At 35.3% G+C, this 21,613-nt stretch overlaps 1 protein-coding gene across 1 annotated transcript; it reads left to right on the forward strand.

The window, feature by feature from the left end:
* Nucleotides 1-9,119: 9,119 nt before the first annotated feature.
* LOC130995379 (endoglucanase 17) lies at nt 9,120-12,404 on the forward strand. Its single transcript, XM_057920647.1, has 8 exons — nt 9,120-9,588; nt 10,193-10,399; nt 10,486-10,686; nt 10,934-11,026; nt 11,122-11,283; nt 11,370-11,481; nt 11,556-11,719; nt 11,803-12,404. The coding sequence occupies exons 1-8, from the start codon at nt 9,355-9,357 to the stop codon at nt 12,133-12,135; spliced, it is 1,506 nt and encodes a 501-aa protein (XP_057776630.1). The 5' UTR covers nt 9,120-9,354; the 3' UTR covers nt 12,136-12,404.
* Nucleotides 12,405-21,613: the final 9,209 nt, after the last annotated feature.

The following is a 21,613-nucleotide window of genomic DNA, read 5'->3' on the forward strand; positions in this document are numbered from 1 at the left end:
ATTTGTCTATTTTTCGGTCAAACTTTTCATTTTGCACATGAATTTTAAAATCTTTATTAACTATTAAATTTTTCTCATTTTGCATATTTGTCTATTTTTAGGTCAAACTTTTCATTTTGCACATGAATTTTAAAATCTTTATTAAAAATACTCAACTATTAAATTTTTCTCATTTTGCATATTTGTCTATTTTTCGGTCAAACTTTTCATTTTGTACATGAATTTTAAAATCTTTATTAAAAATACTCAACTATTAAATTTTTCTCATTTTGCATATTTGTCTATTTTTTTGTCAAACTTTGGGCCTGAAATTACGACGTTTCCATCCAACTATACATTAATGTTATTTCTATTTTTTCACACGATCATATTTATGCTACACAAGCATATTTATGTCATATCATCACGATGAAAAATGGGCAAATATACAAAATGAGAGAAGAGGTTAATAGTTGAGTAATTTTAATAAAGATTTTAAAGTAAATCTTTGAATTGCTAAAAATATTTTTTCTAACGGGATTAAGCACCGTTAAAACACGGGGACGATTTGCTTCAATTTTGACACGTTGAGGTAATGAACAACGCCAACCCTGACTTCAGTGTGTTAAAGGCGATAGAGGTGACAACGTTGAGGGAAAAATGGTACTTAACCATAATAATAATTATAATAATAATAATTATTATTATTATTAAAATAATAAGTGTGACATCATTTAGAAGCACACGACGTATATCAAACTAATAATTCAACCTTATAGCCCCTAAAAGTTAATTATTTGCATAATAATAATAATAATAATAAATATTAGTTTGCATAATAATAATAATAATTAAGCACCGTTAACTATAAGGTTAAATTATTAGTTTGATATACGTCGTGTGCTTCTAAATGATGTCACACTTATTAGTGTCTTCTCTTTCATACAAAAATTGCGAAAATAAAAATAAATAAGAGAATGTGACAACTAGAAAAAGATAGATTCCAATCAGAGCTGCTTGGAGCTAGCCTTGGAGAAAAGGTTCAATTATTAGTTTGATATACCTCGCTCACATGAATCCACGATAAATTGTCAATGAATTGTACACATTGAGCTCTTATTTATATAGGAAGTATACGATTTGTTCAAGTACACATGATAAATCAATAAAACTACTATAATCTATATATGTGCCATTACCTCTTTTAATTGTTGTATCATTCCACCATTTGAGATTTTCTATTATATTTACTCTTCACATCTCTTGTTTCTTATATTAATGGTGCATATTGATGAATTAAAACATGAATTTTTTTTTTTTTTTTTCGGAGAAGCGACAGCGGCGACAGCAGATCGAAGAACAGGCGAGAATTTCCTTGAGAGATGTGAAGTGAGAGAGGGAGTGAAGCAGCGCCGCTCGCCGGCCTTCACAAGGCGGCGGCGGAACTTCAGCGTGAGGGAGAGAGATCGAAGCCGGCCAGATTTTACCAAAGGAGGAGAGGCCGATCGACTGGTCTAAGAGAAAAAGAGAAGCATCGACTGGTTTGAGAGAGAAGGAGAGTTCTCGACTGCTTTGAGAAAAGAGAGAGAGAGCGGCTCCTTGAGAGAGAGAAAAGGGAAGGACCGAGAATTTCAGAGAGAGGGAGAAACCGTGTTTGAGCAATGAGGGACCTCACTTGGGCTGAAGTTATTTTTAGAGATGGGCTTCTGATTGGGCCGATGTATTGTTTTTAATTAGTTGGGCTTGATTAATTTAAGGGTTTGGGCTTGGTTTAATTTATTTATGTGGGCCTCATAATTTTAATTATTTGGGCTTTCTTTTATTTAAGTTTGGGCCTTCCCTAATTTAATTGTTTTGGGCCTCATCTTTTAATTGTTTTGGGCTTCCCTTATAATTCATAAATTGGGCCTTTATCTATATTATTTGGGCCGAATTATTTGAGCTTGGGTTTGTTTTATTCTAAAGGAAATGAGCTTCCAATTTAATTGATTGGGCTTTCACTTAAATTCGAATTGGGCCAGTCTTTTATTTAAATGGCCATTCCCATTATTTCTATTGGGCTTGAATTATTTTAAAGATTGGGCTGATGCTTATTTTACGATGGGCTATTATTCTAATCTCATTTATATTTCAGCTGGGCTGAGTTTTATTTAATTTTAAGCTCAGAATAATTCATTCTATTCTTGGGCTAATTTTAAATTATGGACTGAAATTTTATTTAGTTGGACCTTACATGATTTATTTATTTGAGCCCAACTATTTATTATTTAATCATTTGGGCCAAGAATTATTTAATTACTAAGCCCAATGAATTATTTTTAATTGGACCTTTCATTTTAGCTATCCAGGCCCATTTCTGCTTAATTAATTATTGAGCTACCTTATGTTGAGCCTTTTAATTATTCGAACTCATAATATTTCAAATTCTCATTATTAAGCTAAAAGGCCCAAGCTTACTAAATTCATTTGTGATTCTTAAAGTTCGACTGCAGTCTAAGTTCTCTTGTAATCTATCATATCTGGAACTTTGTGCCGGAGAGGTGGCCACCTCTCACGGTCACTTGACCGGCCAACCCGCTAGATGACTCACGGTCACTGGTGTACACTAGCCCTGGCAGGATAGCTATCAACTGCTCAAGACCCGAATTCGATTACATGATAAAAGTCACATCAGATAGATATCATACTGAAATTTAAATATTTTATGGCAAGACAATATTTGAAATAACTTCAATTAATTTAGTCATGAAATAACTTGCTTGAACGTAATATTTAAACTCATTTGATATATATGAAAGTAATGCCCACCTGTTAGAAACTTTTTGTGGTACAGAAGCTCCTCAATAGATTGTCAATCTCGCCCTTGACCTTTATTACGAGAATATATGTACATATATAAGATATTTGCTCGAATAAAAATCCTCAAATGAGAATGTGTATTTAACTATGCATGATCCTTATGCATGAATTATTATTCTGAAATAATAATCAGGGAATTTCTATTGTTAATCCAGGTTATCGGATTTAAACAAAAGCTAAGTCTCGTCTCATGGTTCCGGATAATTAACTAAAATTAATCCGTTCTCTTCAGGGTGTTCTAATCCGTCGATTAAATAAATCCCGCTCCTCGTAGTCGATAGAAAATAATTAAATACTTCAGCTTATTCGCTTTATAAACTCATAATTATCCGAGCTTAATAATGAGAATTTGAAATATTATGAGTTCGAATAATTAAAAGGCTCAACATAAGGTAGCTCAATAATTAATTAAAAAAAAAAAAAAATTAAAACATGAATTATAACTTGATAATAAAAGTAATATAAATAGACACTGAAAAACGTATGAACTTAATTACTCCCTCGGTCCATTAATTGTTGGCCTAGGAGGCAAAACACGGGTTTTAAGAAAAAATATATTTTTATTAATTGAGTGGAGAAAGAGACCCACAATTTATTAAAGTCAATGCAATTAGGCCACAATTTTGATTAAAATATGAATATAAACTTACCCAAAATAGATAGGACTTAAATTGGTGGACGGACCAAAAAGACAAATAGGCCAACAATTAGTGGACGGAGGGAGTATTATTTTTGTTTGAAGAAGAGTAAATGTATACACTGTTTAGGCATCCCAACCTTATAATTGCGCACCAAATAGATTATGGCACATTTTTACTATGATGAAACTTTGTATAAGCTCTTTTTTCATAATATACTCATAGAAAAATGACACTTATTATGAGCGTGCATGGTAAGAAATAATGATAATGATAATACGAAACTTAATTTGCAGCTTATTGTGGATAATGATAATAATTGATAACTAAATCTAAAAAAATCGGATGAAATAATGCTAAAATCTGCACAACTCACGCTTTCTTTTTCTAATCTTTGTTTCGACATTTGGCAATGAATTAGAGATGTGATCTTTTTTTCTGAAAAAAACACTGCAAATTTTTTCTGATGGAAATTCGTTGCAGTGTTGTCAGCCAATGAAGTCAAGAAAATACTACAATAATGATAATAATAATAATAAAAATGGATGCTTTATTGCATGTGAAAATATATCAGAAGAGCACATGGAAAAGGCAGCAACACAGCCAACAAAACATGCTCCTTCTAGCTCTCATCCTCTTCTCACAATTCACACACACACACATCAAAAAGTGTGACTTTTGGTATTTTCTCACATTCTTCAATTATTTTCACACTTTTCTAGGCTCATGTTCTCCTCAATGTATTATGTTTAATTAACAATATATGCTTTTTTCTCTCAAAATAATAATAATAAAAAACTATATGCTTAGTTTCTTTGTGTATTAATGCTAATACAGCTGCCCCAATGCTAACTTCTTATGACTCACTATCAAAAGGGCCCCGGCCAGGCCGATTGGCAAAGTCGGGCTGCAATGGATAGGCTTTAAAAATTGCTACATTGTATTTATATCCGATTATTCAATTGAAAAATTACTTTTATGCAGAACCGGTTCATGCCGAATGAGACGATTTTTTTTTTGTTGAATTGGCACTTTGGACCGACCCAACCCGGTCCAAGAAAATGTTGGATCAAATAATTTTTAATCCAACTCGACTTGAAATCAATCAAGCCTATGAATAAGAAATTTATTTTTTAAAAAGAGAGGTTAAACTTTTCTTTCCCAAAAATAAATTTCACGGAATTGAACCTCTCGTATTTCCATATTTTTTTAGTATTTGATACGAAAGCATTACCAAACGTGAATAGTTTCATTTTCAGTATTACACAAATTAAGGTTAATTATTTATGATTTTGTGATCAAATGATCTAAATTTAAATAATTGGATTGAATATTTGGAACTGATGGAATGATAGTAATAAAGAATATACAATGTTTCCATTCAAAAGTTAAAATTTGCTATTTAAAAATTTATGTTATTATATATGCTAAAAAAACTGTGTCTTACTCTAAAAATTGACAAGACTCAATGACACATCATTTATTCACACACTCTAAGTCACAAAGTAAATATTTTTGTCTTCAAATTCTTTTCAATTAAAGTACATAAATCACTGTTTGTTGTTCCCCTTAAGTACATATGTACTCCTTTTAAAGAATAAGGAACAGATGAAAACATCTTGAAACAACGTTTTGATTTGAAGAAGCCAAAAGTTTGAGACATCTCTTCATATTTAGAATATGTTTGGCAGAGTAGTACTTTATTTTTTGATGAATGTTTTACTACGTTACATCTTTCGTACAAATATTAACTTATAATTGTACACCAAATTGATTCCAAACAAACACACCCTATAGTTCGAGTTGTGTGTATTGCTAGATTTGTAAACTGTAGAATGTATGATGAAACGACGAAATGCTTAGGGATTGAACAATTCATCGTTTTTGTCTTTGCAATTTACTTCTAAAACGAACAATAGATCTCATTCACATGCAGCTAGTATAACCTAAGAATCTATTTTACTTGTGATTTTATTATGAAAGGGCGATGAATATAAGAGAGAAAAAAAAATATAAATAGTAATGATAATTGATTGAAGAATGGGGCTTGTCTGTTCCAAAATCCAAATAATCCACAACTTGTTGATTAAAGTGTGGGTGCAGATGCACATGCAAATGGGCTTCTTTTGACACTTTTTGACTAACTCACTGAACTCAAAGAATGCAATCACATTTATACAAACAACCCCATTCCCTCTCTCTCTCTACACTTATTAGTCTATTGTGTTTTATTGGTCCATGTTCCTGAAAAATGGGAGTGGAAATTTTTACTATGAAAAATGATACTACTGCCTTAGTATGTTTGTCAGAGTCTTGCTCCTGATCAAGACCAAGATGAAAATATTCGGCATTTATATTTATAAATTGGTTAAATTTGGTTTAAAATCGTAATAAATTTTCACATGTTGGTTTTTCCCACAAACTTTTTTTTTTTTTTAAATACATAATAAATCATTTTTTTTGGAATTTCCCATAGTGTGACTTTTCGGTGAATTTTTTAAATGACGTGGCGCCGAATTTGAATGATGAGTCATATTTAAGGATTTCCCCCTCAACGTTGACACCCCTATTGCCTTTAACACCCTAACGTCAGGGTTGACGTTGTTTACTACCTCAATGTTTCAAAACTGAAGCAAAACACCCACATGTTTTAACGGCCGCCCCATGCGTAGCTCTAACGGGATCAAGCATCGTTAAAACGCAGGGGGAAATTAGATTGTCATGTCACATAATTTTCATGTAATTACATTGTATTGCCACGTCATTCAATTTTTTGATCGGAATCTGTCATCGTGGGAAATTTCAAAAAAAAAAGATTTATTATGAATTTTGAAACAAGAATGGAAGATTGTGGGAAAAACCAAAATTTAGAAATTTATTATGGTTTTATACCAAATTTACCCTTATAAATTCATTTTCCGTGACTGATGAGCTTAAAGAATTTTCCACTATAATGTTAATATTTATGAATAATATCTGTTAATATGTAGATTTAAAAAACACAAAATCTCCAGTACACCTGGTGTACCGTTCACCCCGATTAATCCGTACCCAGATCCTGACCCAAATCGTGTAAATGACATTATTCAGTTATACAAATAATACTGTAACATTTTAAAATATTATAATGTATTTTCAATCTTATAATATTATTTAAAATATTATAGTATCATTTGCAATCTTATAGTGTCAATTACAGGAAGTGTCATTTATATTTTTGAATAGTATCAATTATACACAATGTCATTTATAATGTTATAGTGCCATTTATACGCAGTGTCATTTATATAACCGAATAATGTCATTTACACGATTTGAATCAGGATGCGGGTTTAGATCAGAATGCAGATTAGGATCTGTGTACATGTCAACTCGAGTGTACGGTACACCCGGGTGTACCCAAGACCACCTCTTTAACAAATACCATCACACCGGTTTAAAAAAAAAAAAATACGACCACACCAATTTCTGAGAAATATGGGAAGCGTCGAAGATTTTGAAAATTATTGAAGCAAATATCATTTGTTGCTATGCATTTTTATTCTCACCAATGTGGATATTTCCATCCATATTTTCGTAAAAATAAAAAATACTCCAGAATGTATCATCAAATAACAAACATAATTTTTACATATTTTACATATATATAAATAGATTTTACCCAGAATGTATCATCAAATAACAAACATAATTTTTTTTGTTTTGTTAGGAAGAAGAGGTCCAGTTCACTCTGCTGTATATATGAATAATTGAGTAACTTCTTAAGTTATCAAACACTAATTTTTCTTTCGTGATATGCAAATTATCACTTAAATAGTGTTGATCCATATATAGTAGTAGTAGTTCATTTTTAAGACCCATTGTAGATTTTACTTGTTACAACTTACAAGAGAAATAGAGAAAAGTTTCATTAATGTATCCGAAATCTTGCTTTGCGTTACTTAAAGAACTAAATAAATCTTATGTTATATATATATTCATCGTTACAAAATTCCAATTTAAAAAAAGGACAAAGGAATAATTTATTGCAACCGTTACCATCCAATTGAAGTAACAGAGATGTAACGAGCTCCTTCACGTGACCAGTCCTATTCATTCTTACCGTTGATAATCAAACACCCGCCCTTTTCTTTTACTGCAACTAATATTAATTCCCTCACCCACCTACAATCTCTTGCTCAAGCTAAAAAATTGAGACACTAAAACCTTTCTTTTGCAACAGATCATTCATTTATTTTAAATCTCACTGCCATGTGAGTTGTTTTTCCATTTTATTTGGTTTAGTTGTATGGTTTAATTTGTATATTTTGACTATTCATTATAACACATATGCAATTTTAAATAGATTTAATTTCAAAAATAAAAAAATTTGGATAATAATAGCATGAGATCTAAATATATATCAAATAAATTTAGTGCAATATATAATGAATTAATATATTCTTATAAACATATACTCTATCCGTATCAATATTGTTGTCTCATTTACCATTTTGGATTGTCTCATTTTCATATAGAGAGTGTTTACTTTGCATGATTGATTATATGCTGGATTGAGTATTTTTATCCTTAAGGGTAGAATATCTCCAATCTCACCCTTTTCATGGGATAAAAATCAAGCAAAATTAGTTTGAATTGATAGAAATAATCAAGGACCTTGTAATATTCCAAAGTAGCAATCCATCAAAGTAAACAAGGGATTAACCTTACTATTTTCATCTATCAAGGTTAATCATCCAAAGTGAACGCCCCCATAAGGTACTATCTCAGTCTCATTACAAATGTCTCAGTTTCCATAAAAGGATGTCCCATTACAAATGTCTCATACTTTTTTTGGCAAATAATTAAGAGACCAATTAACTAATGTGCCCACCATCTACTCTCTCTCTATACCTACTTTTACACATCTCAATTTATTTCTCTCTCCCTACCAATTCACTGTAATTACACATTTCTTAATCTCCGTACCCAAAAGTAATAAGACATTTGTAATGAGACAGTTGAAGTAATAACCATTAAAAAGGTGTGGGTTTTACCATTTTTTACCAATTTACACATTTTTTTTAATTATCGTGCTCAAAAGTTTTGGGACAACATAATGGGACGAATGGAGGGAGTAATATAATTTACAAAGTTATCTTTAAAATAAAATATGATTGATCATTTATATTTTAGGCTCAATGCACTCTTTATATTAGTATAGATTATACATGATAATATATGTAGTATCTATGTGATATAAATATTCTAGGCATGCCTAAATATGAACATTATGTACTTAATACATTGATGTACATACAACATATACAAAACTGCTAAATGCAAGGGAGGACTCAGGTAGGCCGAAGCTTCCTTTTACATGGAGTGACTCGTTAGAAAATTCAAACGATAGTTAAAAGTTCAGTAACAGTCCCTTCAATAATTTTAAACACAAAAATATATAAATATATTAATTTGAAAATACATTACGGCATATATAATGCAATATCAAAAAATATATGTTCATATACAAATGTATGAGTATTACGATACTAGCATACCTCCAATCATAAACGTGATAGTAAGTTGGTAGACCAAACTTGAACTTATGAATTCACATTTTTTCAAGCGTATGGAGTCACATTATTTATGTCTCTATAAACATATAGTGACAAAATGAAATAAGAGACGAGAGTGTTCAACCCCGCAAAACCAAAACAAGCCTGAGATAATCACACCATTAAACAAAATCAGAAAGTAGGAAAAAAAGAAAAGAAAAGAAAAAGATGCAGCTTTTGCCCCTTTAGATTTTCGGTTTATAAATACTGCAGAGAGAGGGAGAGTGAGAGAGGTCTGGTTCCCCTGCAGCTTGCCGGTTGGTTGTTTTGTGTCCGAGAAAATGGCCTGGTTTCCCTCCCTTTTCCTTCTTCTCTCTCTAGCTCTGCTTCTCTCCTCTCACTGCAATGCCACCTTCCGCCACCACCGCCACCCCCGCTCCGCCGCGCACAACTACAGAGATGCCCTCACCAAATCCATCATGTTTTTCGAGGGCCAGAGATCGGGAAAGCTCCCTCCTACTCAGAGAATTACTTGGAGGAAAGATTCGGGCCTCTCAGATGGCGCTGCAATGCACGTATGTTTCTCTTTCCTGCCTTTCTCTCGCTCTGTTTTTTTAAACTAATGTGTTGAAAAATGTAATCTTTTGTATTGGCTTTTGCTTGTTTTGGCCTGCTTATGGCGAGTTAGCTATGTTTTGAGAATTTATATATATATATATAAATCCCATTATGTCTGAAATCGAAAGATTTGAGGTGGGTTATAGTTATTTCAAGGTTTGAGACGCAATGCTGGTCAGAGAAAGAGTGATTTTGCTTAGTATCTCTTGTAATGACATCTAGATGGGCTGTCTTGAACAATTTTCACTTTTTCTTTTTCTTGTTAAGAGTTTATTTCGTCGAAAAGAATGATTTTTTTGAAGTGGGTTTTGCCTGATTTCAAGAAACAAACCATGATAGTGATACCAGCCACTGTACTTGAAATCCAAGTGTTTCAAGTGGCTTTTTCCTGGTTTTGAGGGTTCAAAGGGCAATGCAGGTGGGGATTTTTGTAGTAACATGTTTGGAACCTTGCACTTTTTTTCCTAATTTTGAGGTTTGAATGCGGGCCAATTTAGAGGTTTGTAGTAAATATATGTTTGATTTGATGCCCTAATTTGAAGGCTTAAAATGGCAATGCAGGTTGATTTGGTGGGAGGATACTACGATGCAGGGGACAACGTTAAATTTGGATTTCCCATGGCGTTTACTACGACGATGCTTTCGTGGAGTGTGATCGAGTTCGGAGGCCTAATGAAGGGAGAGCTGCAGCATGCCAAAGAGGCCATCAAATGGGCCACTGACTATCTCCTCAAAGCCACTGCTCATCCAGACACCATCTATGTGCAGGTCCTACATGTTCAGACATTGCTACCATCACAGGATTGAGTGTTTGATCATGTGAAATGGGATTCTGATTTCTTGATCTGCTGCAGGTTGGAGATGCCGGAAAGGATCACGCTTGTTGGGAAAGGCCCGAGGACATGGACACACCAAGAAGCGTGATCAAGATTGACAAGAACACCCCTGGCACAGAAGTTGCAGCTGAGACTGCTGCTGCTCTTGCTGCTGCTTCCTTAGTTTTCCGGAGGAGTGATCCTAATTACTCCAAGGTTCTTGCAAGAAGGGCGATTCGGGTATATGTCTGAAGCTCGTAGTAATGCTTAATTAAGACGATTGAATTTGATCATAGGTGTCTGAGATTATGGTGTGCATTAAACATTGAAGGAATGCTAAAAAGCATTGTGTTTGATCATAGATTTGTGGTTTGTGTTTCGTATGTTTGAGTTTTAGGGTATACCTTAAACCTTTTATAAATGATTTTGATCATTGTTTGAGCATGAGGGTCTTGCTAATGTTGCTGCATTTGTGGTCTGTGTTTAGGTGTTTGAGTTTGCTGATAAGCACCGGGCCGCATATAGCGTGGGTCTGAGGCGTTACGTGTGCCCTTATTACTGCGATTTCTCCGGCTATCAGGTAGAAAGGAATACGGTGGTTCTTGAAAATCTTCTTATTTTTGGTGGTTGCGTTTCAACTGTGTTTGAGGTTCTTTTTTTTTTTTGTTGTTCAAGGATGAGCTGTTGTGGGGTGCTGCTTGGCTGCACAGAGCGACGAGAAACCCGACTTATCTGAGCTACATTCAGGCGAACGGGCAGACGCTAGGAGCTGATGAAACTGATAACACATTTGGTTGGGACAACAAGCATGTTGGAGCTAGAATCCTTCTCTCCAAGGTTTGTTTTAGCTTTAACTTTTCCCAGATGCATAATGTAACAGAAAATCTCAGTACCTAAAATGCTTCTGGTTGTCGTTTTTGCAGGCGTATCTCGTCCAAAATGTCCAGCCTCTCCACGACTACAAAAGCCACGCCGATAACTTCATATGCTCTCTGCTCCCGGGGACGCCCTACTCCTCTGCTCAATACACCCCCGGTTCGTTCCATAATCGACCAAAAACATGTATCTCGAGCAATGCATGAGTCTTGACAACCTTAATTTTGTAACAGGTGGTCTGTTGTTCAAGATGAATGATAGTAATATGCAGTATGTGACTTCCACTTCTTTCCTTCTCGTGACCTACGCCAAGTACTTGACCACGTCGCGTAGGGTTGTGAACTGCGGTGGCGCCATCATCACCCCGAAGAAGCTTCGGGCATTCGCCAAGAATCAGGCAAGAAACTTTTGATGATCCTGCCCTGCAAAATTCATGAAATATAGCGTGTGTAGAGTGTAATGATGTTGCGATTTGGGCAGGTGGACTACTTGCTGGGAGACAATCCGATGAAAATGTCGTTCATGGTGGGGTACGGTTCGAGATATCCGGTGCGCATCCACCACCGGGGCTCGTCCCTCCCGTCGGTTAATGCTCATCCGTCCAAGATCCAATGCTCTTCCGGCTTCTCGGTGATGAGCTCGCAATCGCCCAACCCTAACATCCTAATCGGAGCGGTCGTTGGTGGGCCCGATCAGAACGACCGGTTCCCGGATCAACGGTCCGATTACGAGCAATCGGAACCCGCCACCTACATCAATGCACCTCTAGTTGGAGCATTGGCATATCTTGCACACTCATTTGGCCAACTTTAGACAATGCCAACTTACTAGTCTAAGAATTTATCCCCCCCTTTTTTTTTTCTTTTTTAATAGTTCTCAATTTAGTAGTACTAACTAATTATGTGAGTTAAGGCTCAGGGGGCTGCAAGAGATGTACTACTGTGTGTTGTGTGTGTGCACGGTGGGGCCCCTGTCTGAAGTTATTATATAGTTTGAAATGGTCTTTTAAGGTTATAAGTGAAGTGTGAATGTAATGAATGCAAGCATGGAATGAATGTGAGTTTCGTGCCCTAGACGGCGAATCGACTGTGATTGGTTGAGAATTGGAGTGATGGCATTGGCCATTGGGCTCTGCTGTTTTTTCGGGTATGTTGTATACTTCATATTTTATTTTTCCTTGCTGAATTAACACTTGAGATACGTCCACCTGTATTTTAACTAAATTAACACTTGCAATAATATATATAAGGGTTAATAGCCAAAAAATACATCAACTATCGCCAAATTTGCAAATTGCACATGACCTTCAAAAATAGCTTCAGAATACATCACTTTTCAATTTTATTGCAATTTACACATGGCGAAAGTTCCGGCAACTCTTAAGTTTGACCGGTGATGACATGGACAATATTTAACATTATGCGTGGCTTTTTTTACACGCTGGCAAGCCACGCGTTCAAAACGACGTCGTTTCACCCACCTAATTAAACAAAGTTTGATTACCCAATTATACATGCCCTAATTGTAATCAATTTAGCCACCAAGCCGCCGCCTCATCTCCTTCTCTTCTCTCCCGGTGACACACAAACAGCGCCGCCCCAACTTCGACAACCCCAGCCACCGCATCGCCTCTCCCTCAACCCTCCCATCCCATCTCCTCTGCTCCAGCGGACTCACCGAAGGCCACCGCCTCCGTCTCAGATCTGGACATCGACACTACCCCACGCGGCCGAAGGCCACCGCCTCCGTCTCAGATCGAAGGTGTGGCGTCTGGATTTGAGATCTAGGGGCGGAGACATGGCCGGTTGCTTCAGATTTAGGGCTCGGGTGCCGCGTCCGACAACTTTTCGGGGCAAATCATGTTATAATCCCTTCTCCCTTTTGGAGTTTTTGTAATTTTGGGATATATTTGAGTGAGGAGTTTTTTTTGCTTTTGTGAATCATATCATCAATTTGAATTCGTGATTTGTATTATTTGTGTTTGCTGGTTTGAGAGGGACTTGAGCGAGATATCTGAGAGGGAGAGGGAGTTGAGCGGCCGAAGAGGCGAGGTGGGCGGCGGCGGCCGGGTATGGCCCTCGGCCGCTGCTGATTTGTGCAGCGGTAGTGGGGTCGCCATTCCTACTGTTGCCGCCTAAAGCCCTAGATCCCCAAAGTCGCTGCCGCCTCCCTTGATTTTCGGCGACGTTACCACCGCCGCGCCCATCTTTCCCTCTCTGGACTGGCAGCCACGTTCCCCTCTTTCTTTTTTATTTTATTTTTTTATTTTTTTTATTTAAAAAAAACTTAACAAAACGACGTCGTTTTACATGTCCGGCGGTCAGTCCACGTCTGCAATTTCCGGCTGCCACGTCAACTGCGTCTAAGGTGATGGTCAACGCATGTGCAAATTGCAACAAAATTGAAAAGTGATGTATTTTGAGGCTATTTTTGAAGGTCATGTGCAATTTGCAAATTTGGCGATAGTTCGTGTATTTTTTGGCTATTAACCATATATATAAACAAATTGGTTGAATTTAATATTTTTAACCTTAATTATTACATAGAGAATCAAACAATTGAGGAATTTTCTTGAATAATAAAGGTAAATTCGAATTTTTTTTACTTCATTTGTATATATTATTTTGAAATAAGATAATCCCTTCATCCTAACTTTTGATATCATCTATCTTTCCATTTTAGTATGTCCTCTATTTTGGTATCTATTTTTATTTTTAATAGAAGTATGTGGACTCTTACTCTACTTTAATCACTTTAACACTCTCATAAATGTGAAACTATTATTCCACTTACAAGTTACAACACACTCAACCATTTTATTAAAATTCGTATCAGTCTTGAATGGATACTAAACATTGGATCGAAGAGAGTATTTATTAATGGGTATATGTCATTTTCAAATATGGCACTTATATGAAAAGAGGGAGGGTATATTGGGTAATCCGAATTTGATTCTAAACCCCTCTAAACGTTCTATCAGAATTTGATAAGATAGTGATGTTTTAAGTTGAACTAGCAGAAAGGATATGCTTATATTGAAAATGACACTTTTAATATATATAAATGATGCGTTTAAATGTGATCGAAAATGACTTCGACAAAAAATAAAAAATATAAAAATATGTAATTAAATAAAATTAATACTGAATTAGGTGAGACAGTACAATGCAAGCTCTAGAAATTGCAAACTCTCCCGTTGGGTTTTGAACTTCCAATCTCCGCCTCATAGTTTCGACCCCCCCCCCAACCAACTAAGTTTTTTTTTGAAGAGGAAACATTCCATTAAAACTCAAGCAATGTCTCCAGCAATAACATCAAGAAGCCATCCAGGGACATCATGGTTCCAACTCGCTCGTTGGCCATTGTTCCCGGCAAAACTAGCAAGAAGGTGGGCCGCTCTATTAGCCGACCGGTAAGAATGGAAGACACCCAACAACATACAATCTCTAGCTGCATGAATCATTTCTAGAATATCTGCGGGGAGAAAAGCACGATCATCATCCGGAGTTGCCATGATCCTCGCTGCAAGCATGGAGTCCGTGTGGATTTCAATGGGAAAAAACCCCTCTTCAATACTAACGACAAGGCCCTCCACCACCGCCAAAACCTCTGAAATCATAGCATTCGAAGACGGTCCTTTCGGTCTAGCAACCGCTTTGAGAACGCAGCCCATGTGGTCTCTAATAATAACACCCACACCAAAAATATTCTTATCAGGGTTGAACATAGAATCCACATCAACGCGGAACGAACCTTGTTTCGGTTTTCGCCATTTCTTGTCACCAGTTTTCACCCCCAACGAAAACTCCGCTGAAAGAAGGGGTTTGGCCATCTGAAAGGTTTCCCAAAAAGCCTGGCAGTCCTCCTCGGTGGGCATTGCAGCAGAATCACTCTCCCCATGACCACAACGGCAGTGAAAAATCCATATTTTCCACAGCTAAATTGGTATAAAATCCATTCGTTTTGTATATATATTTTGGAGGAGCGCACCATAAGATAGAGGTCATGGGAGACCGCCTCTTTTTTCTTAATAGAGAGTGTGTGCATTGCACACAATCCATATACTTCACATTTATAAATTAACATAATCGAATATTTATATTAAATTTCACAAAATAAAAAAAAACATTTTCAAGGTTAATATAAAATCGAATATAGATTTTAAATGTATATTTAATTAATATATTGTTATAGTATTTTTCGAATCCGATTCTTCTTCTTTTAGTACAAAAGTGCATCGAAAATCATAAATATATTTTTTAATGTAGTGAAAGATCAGTTTAGTTATAGTTAATGAATTCACATTTCTTTTTGAATTGTTATAAATAGATTTGATTTCAAGAATGAAAAATTAAGATAATGATAACATAAGATCTAGATACATATCAAATAGATTTGGTGTAATATCTAATGAGTTAATATATTATTATAAATATATAACATATGATTTATAAAATTATCTTTAAAATAAAATACTATGTAATAGGGATATACTCCCTCCATCCCGCAAAACTTATGCAATTTCTTTTCGGCATGAGTTTAAAGGAGTTAGTATTTTGTGTGTTAAATGTGGAAGGTGAAAAAGTAAAAAGATGAATAAAGAGAAAAAAATTTGCCATATAAGGAAAGTGTTCAAGCTTCGCAGGACAATTCGAAAAGAAATACTGCTCAAGCTTCACTGGACGAAGAGAGTAATAGGCAATCTATATTTTATTTCTAATGTACTTTTTATATTAGTACAAAGTAGTAGATGGGAAATTAGTTTTTGTGTAACAAATTATGTTTACAAAGTTTGCTTAGAGTGATTTGATGTTATAGAATGAGTTCTTAGGAAAACTAATTTATCCCCGACCTTGATGCTATTGTCAATATATGCATATAATATGTATAATTGATATTTATATGCTTATATATAGGAAAAAAAAAAAACCTCAATGATTTATAATAGAGGATCTTGGACGAGATTAAAGAAGCAGTTTGGAGCTGTAGTGGAGACAAGAGTCCGGGACCCGATGGATTTAACTTCACATTCTGGAGAGCGGCGTGGCATGTGGTTAAAGAGGACTTACTCCAGCTTTTGAAGGAATTTCACGAAAATGGAAAAATACCGAAAGGTGGTAACGCCTCTTTTATTGTTCTGATTCCGAAGAAAGAAGGGGCTGGGTCGCTCGATGATTTTCGCCCAATTTCTCTTATCAACAGCTTGTATAAAATTGTGGCTAAAATCCTGGCTGAGAGATTGAAGAGGGTTATGGGGTCGATCATCTCTGATAATCAAAGTGCGTTTGTCAAGGGTCGTTTCATCCTAGATGGGGTGGTTATCCTGAATGAAGCTATTTTTGAGGCAAAAAAGAAGAGAGTAGGCCGTATTTTCTTCAAGATTGACTTCGCAAAAGCATACGACTCTGTGCAATGGGATTTCTTGGATATGCTTCTCAATCGACTTAACTTTGACGGAGTTTGGAGGAAGTGGATTAAAGGGAGTCTGGAATCTGGAACGGCAAGTGTATTGGTGAACGGGTCATCGACGGGAGACTTCAAAATGGAGAGAGGTTTGAGACAGGGTGACCCGTTGTCACCTTTCCTTTTCCTTATCGTGGCAGAAGGCCTCAACGAGTTCATTGAAAGAGCAGCGGAGAGGCAGCTCCTGGTTCCGGCGAAGATTGGCAAGGATAAAGTGCCCATTTCACATCTACAGTACGCGGACGATACTATCTTCTTGTTGGAGGCAGATGACAGAAATTTGGAGAGCGTGAAGAAACTCCTGATTCTCTTCCAGTTCGTCTCGGGTTTAGCTGTAAATTTCGACAAAAGTTGTCTTCTGACAGTGGGAGTGGATGAAGCAGTTGAGAGGAGATGGGCATCGCTCCTCATGTGCAAGATCGGATCCTTTCCGTGTAACTACTTGGGTACTAAAGTGGGGGGCGCAGCAATGGTGTTGGAGATTGGAAGTTTTTGGTTGAAAAGGTTTCAAACAAAGTGGCAAGCTGGAAGAAGAGACATCTTTCGCTGGCAGGACGAATTACTCTAGTCAAGTCGGTTTTGCAATCCATCCCGGTCTATCAATTATCCCTCGCTTTCATTCCTAAAGCGGTGAGTAAGGAGCTTAATTCACTGTTCTCAAAATTTTTGTGGGGAGGAGGTACACAGACGGGGGTTATCACTTGGTTTAAGTGGAATGCCTTGTGTCTCAACAAGGATTCATGAGGTCTGGGGTTCCGGAATATCGATTGGCTCAATCAGGTGCTGTTAAGTAAGTGGCTCTGGAGGTTTTTGGGGGAGGGGAAAGCTCTTTGGGTAAGGGTGATCAAATCGCTTTATGGGGAGCTAGTGTGGGGGGAAGGGGGAGAATGTTCGGTGGCGGGAAGAGGTGGACAGAAAGGGTGGTGGCAAAAAATTGTGGATAAGGGAGGAGGAAGGAGAGATCGGTGGTTCATCAATAATTTGAGGCGAAGAATTGGGGATGGACTTGAGACCAGCTTCTGGGAGGATGTGTGGGCGGTAGACAAACCCCTTAAGTTGGTGTTTCCGAGATTGTATAATTTGAGCCTGGACAAGAAAAGGCTGGTTGGTGAAAGCGGGTTTTGGGAGGGAGGGTCGTGGGTTTGGAGGGTGGAGTGGAGGAGGGAGTTAAGGGAGAGGGAGAAAGGGCTTGTGGAGGATCTCCGGTTGGTGATTGCTGATTTTGCTCCTTGTGTAGATGAAACAGACAGATGGAACTGGAATGCGACAACAGATGGATGCTTCACAATCAAGTCGGCATATGAAATTGTGGCAAAAACAAGACAGGACCAACAAGTTTTACCTTTGGAGATGACAAAGGTTTGGAAGGCCCCAACACCAAATAAAGCCAAGGTGACGGCATGGAGATGTCTTAGAAACAGATTGGCAACATGTGATAATTTGAGTAGAAGAAATGTCCAGATCAGCGTGGAGGAGAGATGGTGCAATGCATGTGTTTCTAGTGAGGAAACGACGGAACACATGTTCCTCCATTGCCCGAAAGCAGCGGCGGTGTGGGACCAGATCTTTCAATGGCTCGACATCAAAACGGCAATTCCGAGAGATATCTTTCAACACTTCATTTCTTTCATTGCGGCTGGAAAAAAGAAGAGAGAAAGAAGACTGCTTAAAGCTTTGTGGGTGGGAACAGTATGGTTGCTCTGGGAAAGCAGGAATGGTAGTCGTTTTCAGGACAAGGCTTGGGATATTGATAGACTTGTCTTACAGATTAAGGGGAGACTTTGGAGCTGGAACGAGGCCTACAAAATCGTGGAGTTAGGGATTCCTTTTACTTCTTGGTGTTCCAAAGATTTTAAAATTGTTTTATTGTTTTGATTGGCATTCCTGATGCCTTGATCCCTTTTCTTTCAATAAAAATTTTACTTTACTGATAAAAAAAAAATAGAGGATCTTATCCCAATATTTGTTGGTGAATTATGAGCAAACATCCCACCGTAATACTGGAAGATTTGTGGTTGTTTGATGTCAATCTTCATGATTTTTTGCAATTTATTATTCTATTTTTTTTAATAATATAAACAGACCACGTTTTATGAGTAAATGTTAATTGAAAAATTAGAAATATCGAAATGGATACAATCCAAATAATGGAAATACCAATAAACGATTCAAATGTATAAATACAAAGTGGATCAAAAGTAGTGATGTCAGTATAACTAACCTTTTGCAACATACTTCGACATTCATTAATCTAAAATTTTGAATGAAAATTACCATCATTTATGATTTAAACTTTGCGATATCAAGCTCAAAAAAATATTACTACTATATCGAATATCTCCCATGAAATTTGACCGCATTTTGGGACCTCGCACAATTTTGGTATATTATTTCGAAAAAGAAAAAAGTAGTGTAGGAGTATATAATTAATCCTACCGTTAGGTTTTTCGGGGCCCAATAATTTGACCGTTGAATACCAAAAGCGGGAAGAAAATATTTGGCGGGTAAGTGTCACGTGATATGGTGGGGGTCCGCTTAGTGATAAGTCACGTGGTCAAAAGCTGCAAGCCATGCTCTCTTGTCAGAACGTGCCTCGACTTCCTAATTGGGCTACCAAATACAACTTGGGCTTGCACAAATTGTTTAACTAGTTGGGCCTAAGCCCAAATTTAGGGAATTATTATTATTATTATTATTATTATTATTATTATTATTATTATTATTATTATTATTATTATTATTATTATTATTTTCCACTTCTTTTCTAAAATAATCTACACTAGCTTTTCTTGAAAAGGTTATTTGCCGTTAAATATACTAATTTTTAGCGAATTCTGGTTGTTGCTCATGCCTTTTCAATTTAAAAAAAAAATACACCATTTTCACGATTTTTAAGATTTTACTCATGAGCGTCAAATTTTTCTTAATCAATGCTGAAATGGATGCTTGAAATGTCTAATATGAGTGTCAAAAAATCTCTTAAATTGGATTAATATACTATTTTCAATTTCTCACTGATAATTTTTGGCATTTCAGACGTCTATCTCAAGATTGATTTAGAGGAATTTGACATTTATGAAAAAAAAATTAGACAAATCGTGCAAGTAGTGTATTTTATTTTAAAATTAAAAAGTCATGGGAAAATCATAATTAACTGAAAGTTGATGTATTTTACAGCAAATAATCATTTTTAAAACCCATGCCACATACTTTTAGGGAATATGTTTCATGGGAAAGTATTATATATATATATATATATATATATATATATATATATATAGAGGCAAGAGTTCAATTGTGAAGTGCAAATATTGGTGAGAATTGAGAAGTAATCACAACCCTCCATATAAATCAATCCAACGGCTTCTAATTTCCAAGATTTCATCCGCCACTAAATAAGCACAGGATAATATAGTAAATTACACTTAATATATTTAAGTTAATTACCCTAATTATGCGTAATCAAATCTTCTTAATCTTGGAAGATATGTTTGAGATATCGTTAGTTACATACTTATTACTTTCATGGCCTTAGCGTAGTATGTCCTGTGCACACCAAATATTTGCTTACGGTCCCTAATCTAACTTTTTGATAAGCAATTACAAAAATTCAATTCAATAGTCTAACACGCAAATCAAGCCGTTTACTTAATGCTACATAATATCCTTCTACTAATTTTTATGAAATATTATTATATTCAAGAAAAAAAAATGGTATTATAAATGGTTTTATGAAATATTTTTTTGTTCGCTGAATTTTTCTTCTCGATTGTGTATCCAAAATTTCAGATTTTCCCACTAACACGAATACTGAACACTTAATCAAATCAAAATATTTTAGTTTAACAAGTATTATATTTCATCATAGTATCTGATTCTATTCTTATAATTAGTATTAATTTTATCATTTTTATATTAATTTAAAGTCACTAAACTTATATTGAACCGATTTTGAACAAATACAAATAAAAATTAATCAAAATTTTAATATTTTGTTACGAACAAAGTATTGAAATTTCACAATTTGGATGAATTTATTATATATTTCTAATGAACTTATTGGAACTTATCAATCTCCATAACATTTTCCTGCATTAGAATTTCACAATTTGGACGAACTTATTATATATTTCTAATGAACTTATTGAAACTTATCAATCTCCATAATATTTTTCTACATTGAAATTTCACAATTTCAATGAACTTATTAATTACTTTCTTATGAACTTATAACCAAATGGAAATTTATACTGTCAGTTTTCAAGTTGTCATTTATAAAAAACAACAAAAATGGAGATTACAATTTATTATATATTTCTAATGAACTTATTGGAACTTATCAATCTCCATAACATTTTCCTGCATTAGAATTTCACAATTTGGACGAACTTATTATATATTTCTAATGAACTTATTGGAACTTATCAATCTCCATAACATTTTCCTGCATTAGAATTTCACAATTTGGACGAACTTATTATATATTTCTAATGAACTTATTGAAACTTATCAATCTCCATAATATTTTTCTACATTGAAATTTCACAATCTTATGAACTTATAACCAAATGGAGATTTATACTGTCAGTTTTCAAGTTGTCATTTATAAAAAACAACAAAAATGGAGATTACAATTTATTAAAATGAGTGTAAAATTTGACAAACCTTTACGAGTCTTCTATTGAACTTCAACCGCCAGACCTACGAACATAAAACAAAGTTATCACCACACCTCGTAATCCTACATGTCCTAATGAGCCACGACTGGTTCTTCATCATCATCACCAGATTTTTCTGAGGAGTCCTCGTCTTCTGGATCAGAAGCTAC

This window comes from Salvia miltiorrhiza, chromosome 7, assembly GCF_028751815.1.
Source record: "Salvia miltiorrhiza cultivar Shanhuang (shh) chromosome 7, IMPLAD_Smil_shh, whole genome shotgun sequence".
Lineage (NCBI taxonomy): Eukaryota > Viridiplantae > Streptophyta > Magnoliopsida > Lamiales > Lamiaceae > Salvia > Salvia miltiorrhiza.